This window comes from Falco peregrinus, chromosome 3, assembly GCF_023634155.1.
Source record: "Falco peregrinus isolate bFalPer1 chromosome 3, bFalPer1.pri, whole genome shotgun sequence".
NCBI lineage: Eukaryota > Metazoa > Chordata > Aves > Falconiformes > Falconidae > Falco > Falco peregrinus.
In genome coordinates, this window is record NC_073723.1 from 56571695 (window position 1) to 56584072 (window position 12378).

General features: G+C 41.3%; 1 protein-coding gene across 4 annotated transcripts in view; it reads left to right on the top strand.

The window, feature by feature from the left end:
* Positions 1 to 12378, top strand: part of OSBPL1A (oxysterol binding protein like 1A) — a 78479-nt gene that overhangs the window by 45166 nt on the left and 20935 nt on the right. For all 4 annotated transcript variants that reach the window (XM_055798364.1, XM_055798366.1, XM_055798365.1 and 1 more), the window contains 2 exons: positions 2824 to 2986; positions 11228 to 11381. In XM_055798364.1, coding sequence (XP_055654339.1) covers positions 2824 to 2986; positions 11228 to 11381 — 317 coding nt within the window. The remainder of the gene's footprint in view (positions 1 to 2823; positions 2987 to 11227; positions 11382 to 12378) is intronic.

The following is a 12378-nucleotide window of genomic DNA, read 5'->3' on the forward strand; positions in this document are numbered from 1 at the left end:
ATCACTTAAAGCTGCTTTGTGTTTAAAAAAAAATAATAAACAGTATGCTTATTTCAAACAAGATTCTTTCTCCAGTGATATCTGTATTTTTTTAAGAGAGTACGTGGAGGTTGTAGTAACTCTGCAAGCATTGCTTTTCTAGAGGTGAAATCAGTCAAATAGTGGCTGTAGAGCCACCCCCCCCACCCCCCCCCCGAGTTCTCACATTGTCACTGTGGAGCTGTTTTGGTGCTTAAGGACGTAGTATAGTTACAGACAGTATTTCCAGACCGCTACCTTCAGAGAGCTGCTGGTGTAAACTCTTACCCTTCACGGAGTACTAGGCTGTACAGATTCGCAGAGCTGCCTCTTGGCCCTCTGGAGTGTGTGTGTCCATCCCACAAGCTCAGTATTGCTGACAAAAGTTTTTTATTGGTTTTTCGTCTCCCACCCCAAGTACTGAATTAATGCTTTAACACAATGAACCCCCATTTAAAAAAAATTGAACATCCCAAAAGTTACAGGCAACAAACTTAAACACGTTTTCTTTTTTCCTTAGCTTCTGGCTAGTGTCATGTTCCTTATGTAACAGATGAAAAACTTTTTTTGTTACCTACTAGTAGTGTGTAATTGCTGTACTAGTAAGTGTTGGGCAACTCGAAAGCCTGGAAGTACACAGAAGAGTGAACCTTACTGTAAAGCTGGCTGTTTATTTTCCAGAAGGGGAATTTACTTCTAGTATACCTTCTACAGTTGTGAATAGCTTTACATTATGATAAGGCAGAGGAACCTTAAAGTCATAAAAGACTTTTCTGAGGGAGGTGTGGTGTCTTAAGCCTGTATTTGTTGTTGCTTGTTCAGTCATACTACTGTGCTTTTAGGGGATGTGGAAAAAAAGCTTCATCTGGGTTTTGTCAGATACATTTTTACTTTTTTTCAATTTGCTGTTAAATATTGAAATATAAGTGTTATGTAAAGATTTAAACCACCCAGTTTATCAAAACAGAGCATTAGAGCATAAAGGCATCTAATTCAATACTGCAAAAAAAATGCAAATAGCACATTAATTACTGGTTTTGCTTTGCTGTTTAATAAGAATGGAAAGTCCCATTTTATTTTCAGTCCTTTCCCCTCCTTCAGGAGAGTGAAATACTGATGCTGTTTCTCTAAATGGGCATTTCCTTAACTACTTGATAGTATAGAAAATGTAACCCCTGCAGAAACTGCTTAATAACAGATCTTTTGCAGTGGTGTGTCTGATGTGTGTGAAACATTGCAGTAATTGGCTTTGTTGGTATTGTTGGAATGAACTTTAAATGAAAGTGACAGTAACTAGTCCAGACTTCTTTCATTTTGTTCAGGGTAAAACTATTAGACAGTAAGTGACTTATTAGTTTTATTGCTTTCAATTAGCAACCCAATTTTATACTCTGGTAATTATCATTTAATTGGATTGCCCCTTTACTCTTAGAACCTGGCAACCAAACCAACTGATGCAGTGTTTGGCACAACTGAGGAGGTGAAAACTTCTTTCACAAATCTTTCTCTAGACGATATGGTACTGCCAGCATAGCAGCTCTTCTCTGGAAGTGGCAAATCTGCTTTAGTATTTCCTTCCTAGCCTCTAAATTTGCACCCCCTCATTTATGCCAAACTCCAAATCCACTCTTCGAATGGTTCTTATAACCCAGGGGGCTGAAGCCTCCAAAGTAAAGCTGTAATGTAAAATGTAACCAGATAGGACACATCCATGGTTCTTAAATCAGATTCAAAAAGGTGATGTTGGTATATGTGTGAGTTGTCCCTGTAACTGTTCCAAGAGATTGTCATGTCCTCATGTGTTCTTAGTGGAGGGAGAATCAGCATTGTAAACTGACCTTTGAGAGTAAGGTAGAGGATGAGGCAGGGGTTGGGGTGCTTTTGAAAAGGGACGGGAAGGGAGGAAGGAGAAGAGGCTGTGGTTTAGGAACCGAAGGAGAAAAAGCAGCACGTTTCTCCCAGCCCAGCAAGGCTTCGGAGGCCCTTCCTGAGCCTTCAGCTCCAATCCTCTCCCCTCCCCTGGCAGAAAGAGGAGGTGGGAAGGCATGAGCAAAAAAAAAAATGAAGAGGAAATAGGAAGGACATGTTGCTCTCCCATTACTAGTCCTGGACTCAAAATGTGGATAACATCATCCTCTCTGGAGCTGATTGCCTGTGTGGGCTTAAAAAAAATGTCCACCATCTGGTGGCTGGACGACTTTTTTTTTTTTAATTTCGTTTGTTTTGTCATCTTCTGCCTCCTCTGTAAACTGTTTTGGGAGCGGGGAGAGAGGGCTGTTTATATCGACATTAAATCAGTTAGTAGAGGAATGTCTTTTTTAACCTCCCTCTGTAATCCTCAGGGTTAAATGTTTTCAGCTCATAGTTCAGTCGCAGTTATTTGTAGCTAGCATTCACATTTGCTCTGTAATTCAATTTAGATGATGCTGCTCAGCCCAAATTAGAGCAGACTAGTACAAGGAGCTTGGTACATGTAGAAACCAATCGCTAACTCCATAGTTAAGGTCATCCAAATAGAGTTGTAAGTATTTCCCCTCAGTTTTAAGGTATAGTTAGTTACTTGGCTTGAATTCATTTGTGGAATTGGGGTTTATACCCTCAGAGCTTGTCAGATTTCTCAACTGCTGAAAATGCTGAGTAACAACCTTATTTTCATCACAAAAATACTGTAATATTTTCATTAATCCATGTATTTTCAGTTCCAGCTGTTTGCCAGTTATTTATTTGAGTTTATTTTCTGAACAGCTTCCAGCTACACATTCTCCAGAGACATGAGATTTTATTCATACATGTATCTACTTATAGGTGAGGAATTTGAAACTGGAGCATGAGCAGGAGAAAAACAAGATCTTGTCAGAAGCATTAGAGACGCTAGCTACTGAACACCATGAACTAGAACAGTCTCTGGTTAAGGGGTCTCCGCCTCTTAGCATCATCAGTGAAGAGCAGTTCTATGATGCTGTTTCAGGTAAGTAATGATGTTTGGAATGTGAGTGTGTAGTCATGTTTGTGGTGAATGTTTGTGGTGAATGCAGTGGGGGTGGGGGGGTGGGAACAGTCTCACTTTAAGTGAAGTCTCAGCCTTTCTAATGTGGAACTAATTTTAGGAGAATGCTTCATGTGCTTTATGAGTGGGCCTCTAAAAATTTGCCTGAGTCCGGCTGTAGAATTGGATTAGTTTACCTTAGTATAATAAAAAGTTATAAAACCACGGGGCGGTCATGAAAGGTCTGATTCCTTAGGTGACTACGCCCTTTTTTTTAAATAGCAAAAGTTAAGTTAAGGCTCCTATTTTAGTGGATGTAACTGTATCTGGTAGCCTTCTGACTCACTTTCTCCATGGTGGTGTATGTTTTTTCTTTTGTTGTTAAGACTGATCCATAAAAATCCCTAGTTTTGAGGGATAATGAGGTTTGTTCTGTTTCAATTTTGTCTACCTTAAGTGTCACAGGTGGAAGAAAAGGATGAATCAAAATACTTTGTGTATTTCTGAAATATCTTTTCTTTTTCTGTCTGCTCTTCAGTTTAGTATCTTTCATATTATCACATGCAAAACACAAAAATAGTGATTTTGGAAAACTGAACTGCGTAAGATGATTACAATGTGCATCTGTATAGAGAGGCTGTACATAGTGCAGCTCAACAATAACTCTAACTGGGTGATCCCGCAGCACACAGCTGTCTACCACTATGAAGGATCTGGAAAAGCTTGAGGGTGAACATAATCTAACTGTAGCAGTCAATTAGGTTGTGATGGCATACTTCATGAGCAGCTGTGGGGGTGCTTTTTATGCGAGCTTAACTGTCTGATGCTTCTGGTGGGTGAGAAAGGCAGTGTTCCTAGAATCCTTGGTAGGTGTTCTGCAGTGTACAACTTAAAGAATAAAAACAACCAAAGTGGAGTCTATGCTCGAGTACAGCACTAGCACAGGAACACAGTGGATCAACAGCAGGCTTTGCTGCTTGGTGCAGTAGCAAATTATCAAGCCTTCAAGGACAAGATGAGATTGAGGAGCGCTAGAAACAGGTTATTCAACCAGAACCAAAAGAACAATTCTGCTGGCAGGCCTCAGGCTTTTTCACTTGTTGCAACAAAGCTGAGAACAGTTGTTTATCCGGTGTTGCTGGAACGTAGTCTCTCCAGCCAGGCTTTCTTTGTGTATATGAGAGAATACTCAGCTTTAAAGAACTGTTAGTTTATACATCTCATAACTGACCAGTCTCTAAATCTTCTTGAATGGAAGTGTCCAAAGCCTCTTCTCTAGGTGGGAGAGGTGGTAGTTTTGTCAGGTGAAGCTGCAAACAAATTGCATCAAGTGGGTATGTGTAACTGTGAAACTTGTTAAGTATATGTGTGTGCGCGTGCACACACACATCCTTTGAAGGGACCTTGAAGTTCCACCCCCCCTAGACCAGGTTGCTCAAAGCCCCATCCAGCCTGGCCTTGAACACTTCCAGGGATGGGGCATCCACAGCTTCTCTGGACAACCCGTTCCAGTGTCTTGCCATCAAGAATTGCTTCATAATATCTAATCTAAATCTGCCCTCTTTCAGCTTAAAGCCATTACCCATATCCTATCACTACGTGCCATTGTAAAAAGTCCCTCTCCAGCTTTCTTGCAGGCCCCCTTTAGGCACTGGAAGGCTGCTGTAAGGTCTCCTAGAGCCTCCTCTTCTCCAGGCCAAACAATCCCAACTCTCTCATCTTTCCTTTGTAGGAGAGGTGCTCCAGCCCTCTGATCATCTTTGTGGACCTCCTCTGGACCTGCTGCAACAGGTCCATGTCCTTCTTATGTTGGGGGCCCCAGAGCTGGATGCAGCACTGCAGGCAGGGTGTCATGAGAGTGGAGCAGAGGGGGAGAATCACCTCCCTTGACCTGCTGGCCACGCTTCTTTTGACGCAGCCCAGGATTCGGTTGGCTTTCTGGGCTGCAAGCTCACATTGCCAGGCCATGTTGAGCTTCTCATCCACCAACACCAAGTCTTTCTCCTCAGGGCCGTTGTCAATCCATTCTCTGCTCAGCCTGTATTTGTGCTTGGGCTGGCCCCAACCAATGTGCAGGACCGTGCACTTGGCCTTGTTGAACTTCATGAGGTTCACACGGGCCCACCTCTTAAGCCTGTCAAGGTCCCTCTGGATGGCATCCTTTCCTTCCAGTGTGTCAACTGCACCACACAGCTTGGTGTCATTGTCAAACTTACTGAGGTGAACTCATTCCTGCTGTTCACGTTGCCAACAAAGATGTTAAACAGTGCCCGTCCCATACCAACCCCTGAGTAACACCACCTATCACTGGTTTCTACCTAGACATTGAGCAGTTGACTGCAACTCTTGATTGCGACCATCCAGCCAATTCCTTATCTACTGAGCAGTCCATCCATCAGATCCATATGTCTCCAGTTTAGAGATGAGGATGTCATGAAGAACAGCGTCAAATGCTTTGCACAAGTCCAGTTTTTTCCATATATACATATATAAAGCATATATGTAAATTCTTTCTCCATTAGAAGTTACTTGACAAATTCATCTTTATTGTACTTGAAATAATTTTCCAGCACAGACTCACTTTCTTGACTGGCTCTCAACTTCATCAGGCATCTGTTAGATTGTCTTCTGTAGGTTGTTAACATTCAGTGCTTTGCAGTGATTAGGGTCCTCTCTGTCTCTGAAGGCATGTGTTTGGAGGATGGCCATTTGTGATTGAGGGGGTGCGGCTAGAGAAGGGGTAATGTGACATATTTTCCTGGCTGCTGGATGCACTTTACGACTTTCACCTTGAGCACAAAAGGAATTAGTTTTTTGTGGGTGTGATTTGGAGTGGGGTTTTTTTGCTGATCACTGGGATCCTGGTAATACTTTCTTGCTTTTCTGCCATGTCTATGGAGTCTCAGCTAGAAGGCTTCTTATCTCTGTATGACAAGATACAGTGAGAGCAGGGGGGTCAGGAATATTTGACACTGGCTCAGAATTTGGGAATGTGGGTCTTCTTTCTTGGGCTATTGAGAAACAGGAATACGATCATAAACATTTTTATAAGAAAGCACAGTGACTAGGCCTAGTTGTCAGAAGCTAAAAATTTCTATCTCCAGAAATCTAAACTACTAGGACTTTGTCTTCAAAGCTTTTGCTAAACTTGATTTGCAGTCTGATAGTATTAAGTGAAATGATACTGATTTTGGATAAATAGTCATATCCCTGAATTATCTTACTAGGCTTTATAGGAGATGGAGCAAACACCGATGTATTTTAACAGGGTGATGTGACAAGTTATAGTGTCTGTCAGTGGGAAGATGCCACTGCTTTGAGAGTGTTTTTATTAGGATACCGTCTTATTCTAGCTACAGTTCTCTGAGTTTTTAAATCTCCAACGTAGGAGTGAGTTTAGAAGTGAGAGTATTGCATAACTAGGCTTGCACTTTGAGCTGAAGAATCGTTAGCTTTGACTTGACAGGTTGAAAGAAGAAGCCACTGCTACTTTTTGTTTTGTTTTTTAAAAGAATGTTGTCTGCATATTAGACACTTCTGCATGTTTACTCCCCCAAAAAAGTATTTCTAGCTTTGATAATTCAGTGCAATGCAAGAATTTTCAAACAGGTTTTGGAACAAGTGTATTAGAAAGGATATGTTCACAGCAGCAGCTACTTGTCCCCATTTACCATGACGTGATTCACATTTGTAGAGCAATCTGATTGCATCAACCAGGCTCCTGAATGAAGCTGAATCAGAAGATACAGTCCAGTTGCTATTGGACAGCTAATCTGAAGAGAACACCACCAGGAATTTATCTAGTTCAAGTGTCCAGTGATCAGCACTATCTGTTTGGCTTGCAAATCTGCTTCAACTGAGCTATACTGCCTGCTAATGTTGGCATAGATGAAACTGGTCACTCATAAGTCTCTGTTCTGTGGTCCTGTGTGTAGAAATTGTAGATACAATTACGGAAATATCCTCTTTCTTTTCCAGAACTGTGGTGAAAAAAATGTTTGTAACGTGGTAAGATTGCTTACTGAAGTAGTAGTCTATTTTCTCAAGTCTCTCTCCTCTTTTTAAGTGATGTGCTACTGACTATCAATGCTTTCAAAATGTTGTGGTAACTCCTAAGTCCCTGCAAGGGGAGAGCAGTAGACACTGGACATGAAAGGAAGAACCTTCAGGAAATGGGAGTTATTTGTGTTACTGAAGCATGGTATCCAGTGTTAAGAACTGTAAAGTTAAGGGTGTTATTAATCTGAACTCTGATAGCAATAGGTTGGTCAACAGTGTCTCCTGGTGTGCTGATCCTCTCATCATGGGAGTGGTGGAAACGTGTAATTAAACTCGATAACGCATGGATTGCAGGAGAGCTCTTGGTTTCAGGATTGAAAGCTTAACATGTCAAACTCTTTTATGGTGATCGGGGGGTGGGGGGTGTGTGTCAGGCAGGTGATGGGGGCCAGGGGAGCATTGGGGAAGAGAAGAAGCACCAAACAAGTAGCAAAACATTCTAAGACAAATGGCATCTCCTAGAGAGCTAGGGAAGTTACTAGCTTTGATTAAGAATACAGACCTCAGGAAGCATATGGAAACAGAATACATGTGCAGAATGCTGAAAAATGGCTAACCATGTCAAGAATTAAAGAGTGAAGGTACTCGCAGATAAGGCTCCCTGGTTGTTGGTTGTATGCAAATTGCATACCCAATTTGGGAAGAGCTTAGAACTGTCCTAATTTTTCTTTTTAACAGGTTTTATCTGAGAGGTGGGGATTTTCTGCAAACGCAGCTTTTGTGTGTATCAAAGGGGGTATTGATGGTTTTACATAGATGCAATCTTACTATAAAAGCAGTTGTTTAGAGGAATATTTAGACTGTACTAAAGCTAACCTGTCACAGTAAAGCTTGAGCTGTTAGGTACCACTAACGGGTGCTGTTTATAAAGAATGCTTCTAAATGGTACAAGAGAAGTAGTAGACTAGTTCTTTTGCTTTTTGCTCACTTCCTAGTTTGTCTCCCGTTACCAGCTCACTTTAAAAGTTGTACAAAAAGCATAGAAACTTACTGCCCTTCCTTCCATGTTTAGGGTAGCTTGTCAAGGGCTTTTTTTGAACGCTACCAAAAATGCTCCACAACCTCTGTGCTGCCTGTGGGCTTCTTGCTTTGAATATAGTTAAAAGCATGAATTCAGGTATCTCAGAGAGGGATGGGAAACACCTGGTCAGAACTCAAACCCAACCTTGCTAGCGGTTAAACACTACCTTTTTTCAGGTGTATTTGTTAATCAAATACATTGGCCAAACTTTTCTATTTGGAACTGAAGATTTACCAGTTGTTGCAATAGGAGATGAACTTCCCTTGAGTTAAGTTTCTGTCATTGCTTCCGCTGTTTCCCCTTGCTCTTCCACTCTTGCAAAATGTAGCCGGTGTTTTTACTGTTACCCTGACACTTCAGGTTTCATGAGCTGGAGAGCTTCCTAGTCAGCCTGGTGGTGTCTCAGGATCACTTAAAAAGTTTGGCTTCTGAACAGGCATTCTTATTCCTTCTCCCCTCTCCTCAGCCCACACCCACTTAAGTTCAATAGAAAAAAAATCCACCTCATTTTCTTCTAGTCATCTGTTTGACAGCTGCTCTGTAGCAACTTGTGAATATAAATCTTTTTTTGCAGTGACGGGGGAGTATGCAAATCTTAATTCAGAAAAGAGTTAGCTGCAAGTACACGGGAAAGAGCTCAGGCTGAGTTGCCTGTTGGTCTGTGCTCACAATACAATACTAGGCTTGTTCCCTCTGACACCTAAACAAACGCAAGGCTTGTTAAGCTTGTTGGGTCAAAGGAGGTAACTGAGGTTGAGGGATTGGAGACTGAGATCGTTGGCAGGAGCTGGTGTAGACGTACTTTCTCAGTGAGAGCAATTTCTCAGGAAGATCAGAGAGATGTCTCTAGGGAGCAGATTCTTATAACAGTGCCCGGATTCATTCTTCTACTGTTCTTTATTGTATAGCATGCTTTTGTTGTATTAAGCAAGGCACGTGCCCTGGAGAAGGCTGGCTGGTCACCGTCTACAGCTCTGGAGAGGTTTGCCAGGTGCTGAGCTCAGTCCAGCAGAATCGCCTCTCGGCACTGTAAGGTCAGCCTTAGGAGAACTGATCATGTGTGTAAAAAATCCTTGGTTATACTGAGAAGCGTATCAGAGGGTGGTCAGCAGCTCTGGTGCAGCCTACCTGTTCTGCCCTTTCTGCCTGTGCAGTCCTAGGCCTGTTGCAGAAACTCAGACTGACGGAATTTGTGTGTTGTGACTCTTGTCTGAAAACAAGACAGCGCTGGATGGTACAGAAGAAGGGAACCTTACAGGAGGCAGACGCTTTGCTTTATGTTACTGGGTTGGCTTCGTGCATTTCTTGTCATGATAACCACATGTTGGGCAGCTCTTTCAATAGAGATGTGGAATACTTCACCTTGAAGAGATTTATAGCTTGCCCTGTGGTCAGGATGCTTAGGCCCACGTGTTACACTGCTAGAGTGTCTCTGCCTCTCTGATATTTGGATACACAACAGTGTTTTCCTGACTACCTGGGCTCCTGATCTCTGGAGAAATCTGTATTTTATGTAACAGACTTGTCCACAAGTAAAAATGCTTCTCCTTATCCTACTTGTTATATATAGTACCACCAAACTAATGCTTTGATATGTTATATCATAATATGGCACAGAACTAGACTGACAAATGGGGAAACTTGTGAGAAGATTCTCTGGAGTGCCAGTCCACTTTTTTAGCATATCCTCAGCACCAGCTGGCAGTTCTTTTTCATTCCCTAGCAACTGGCTTAATTTCAGTACTGTCTTGATGAGGGTAGGGATGGATGTTTTTGATGAAAGGAAAGATTTCCTTTATGCTCCTAGATCTCACTCTAGAGAGGATGGAGACATGGTGGCACAGCCATCCATTCATCAGGATTTTATCCTATTCTTGACCCTTTTGTAATGTGGATGTAGTAGAAAATCCTCTTATCACTGTCCCTTTCACCAAACATAATTTACATGTTGTAGAGAAGCTGCTGGCATAGTTTTGGGGTTTTTTTAAGAGAAAACAGGAAAGCACCTGGGAATGGACAGCTGTGACTGAGATACTCTTTTGGATGGACTACTACTTCAACAGGTTTTGATTACTAGTTTTGAATTAGAATCAGCATGTGAGAGAATGACTAATCTTGCAATTGTTTCTCTGGGTATTTGCAGCCAAAAGCAGGAGCATATGCTGAAAGAAATAGTACGTAGCTGGAATGGTGTCTGCTGCAGTTTCTGTTCACTTTTTTCAGAAGTGGTGAGGCTTGCATTAAGCTATTTACCATTCGATGTTGTACCTGGTTTCTGCTAAAGGATTTCCCAAATGGGATAGAAGGTGCATCTTTACTTGTCTTGAGTCGTTCCTTTGCTTCCTGGAACTTGCAATTGGATAATCCTTTCACAGTGTTGTCAGTTATGAAAGAAAAACATGAAACAAAAATACAGCCTTTTGCCAAGAAATTTTTACTTTCTGATTTGGGGCAAGACCGACTCTTCTCCAGAGCTGGTTAAGTGTTACCTGACCAAAACACTGGTTGGAAATAAAGTGGTGTCACTAATGTTATTTTTAGTTCTAGATGTGATTGTGGATTGCACTATTAACCTACCTTCCAGAGTACAAAGTTTATCTTACTGATTGGAGAGCTCATCGTTTTGACTTTGCTGGGACTTTTATGGCTAATGTAATACACCGTGTGTGATACCTCCTTCTGTTCTTTGATACTTGTTTTGTAAGGTGGGAAGTGAAGGTTGCTGAACAGCAGTGACTGTCGTAAGAATTTAGTCCAAAGTGAAATATTATATAGAAGAAGGAGTCAATACTTGAATGTTGAGGTAACTGTGTTTAGTTAGGTGAGGTACTGGTGTCTTTATGACACTGGCACTTCTCCTAAGCAAGTTGTAGTAGCTTCAGCTTAGTGAGAATGTCAAATTTTGCCTCTGTTTGCTAGGTGATTTTTAATGTATTGTGTTCTTGCTTGTCAAGCAGTCTCTTTATATCTAGATACAGAGCTGCAGTGGTCTGTGGCAGTACTAGTTACTTACCAAATGGATGCTGTCATCAGAACACGGCAGCCTACTTAGGTTTCAGTTTTGTACAAAGAAAGAAGATCTGTTAGTGACTGAAGTCTAGCACAGGCGGTAGATTCATTAACATGCACCTGCTCTTTTGCAGATTCAGAATCTGAAAAATCATTAAGTGGGTTTGAAACAACAGCCTACTCGTTGGAGGACAGCATGGATTCAAAAGATACAATAACTTCAAGCATGTCTGAAGAAAAGGTTTGTGGCAGTGGGGAGTCGCTGTCTAACGGGATCAAAAAACACAGGTAGGATGTTGCCTGTTCTTAAGGTATTACAATATGCATTAATGGTGAGTAAAAGACCACAGGAATCTCTGATAAGCTAACTGTGAAAACTTCCAAAACTTTGTTAGGAATGATTGACAAGTAGTTGGTTGTGCTATGATTTTATAAAGAATATTTTTCCAAGGCTAGTATGCTCCTTTGCATCTTGTTTTTTGATGATCAACTCTGATTAAGTGAAAATAAAATATAATGTGCTATGTAAAAATGAACACACTTGGCTTTTAATAGATCTTATTGAAATCTATGTGGATTTTAATTCCTTCATGTATCTTTAATGACCTATGCCTCCTATTGCCTCTTTAATTTCCAGTCATTTGATCCTTCCGTTGGTATCAGGAATGAGTGAAAAATATTGCTAGCCTGGCATCAGAAACTCAGATATGAACAAAGGGAGTCCTATTCTAAAAGTCCTCATCCATGTTTTATGTGCTTATTTTGTGTTGTCAAATGATCCATTTTTGTTTGTTTCCTTGCTGATAAAGAAGGACAATAGGTCTGGAGTTAATGAGATGTAATAGACACCACTATTCTCGAGTTTCAGTGAAAGGGCAATATAAAGTTTGTGCTACAGATCAAGCCAGACTTCAGCATGTTTCAAAAAGACTACTTTGGAAGTGTTTTGGATATGCAGAATGATGATGGGGGCACCACACTTCTGTAAAAACAGGAAATTAATGTTCAATTTTACAGAAGCAGAACAGGCACGCATAATTACTTGGTATCTTAAATAGCTAAATTGCAGTGACTGTTGAAGCATGTGGTAATGCCAGAGACCTGATGTTTCAAGGTTCAACCTTTGCATGTGTATCCCTCCCATAGTAGGCAAAGAATAAGGCAGATGAGGGCGTGCAGATGAGGGTGTGAGTGGAGTAATGGGGTTGTTTGGGAAGGTAACATAAAGCAGCTGACTAAGCGTGTTGCTCTGCACTCTTGTGCTGTTAGCAAGGTGGTATTTATG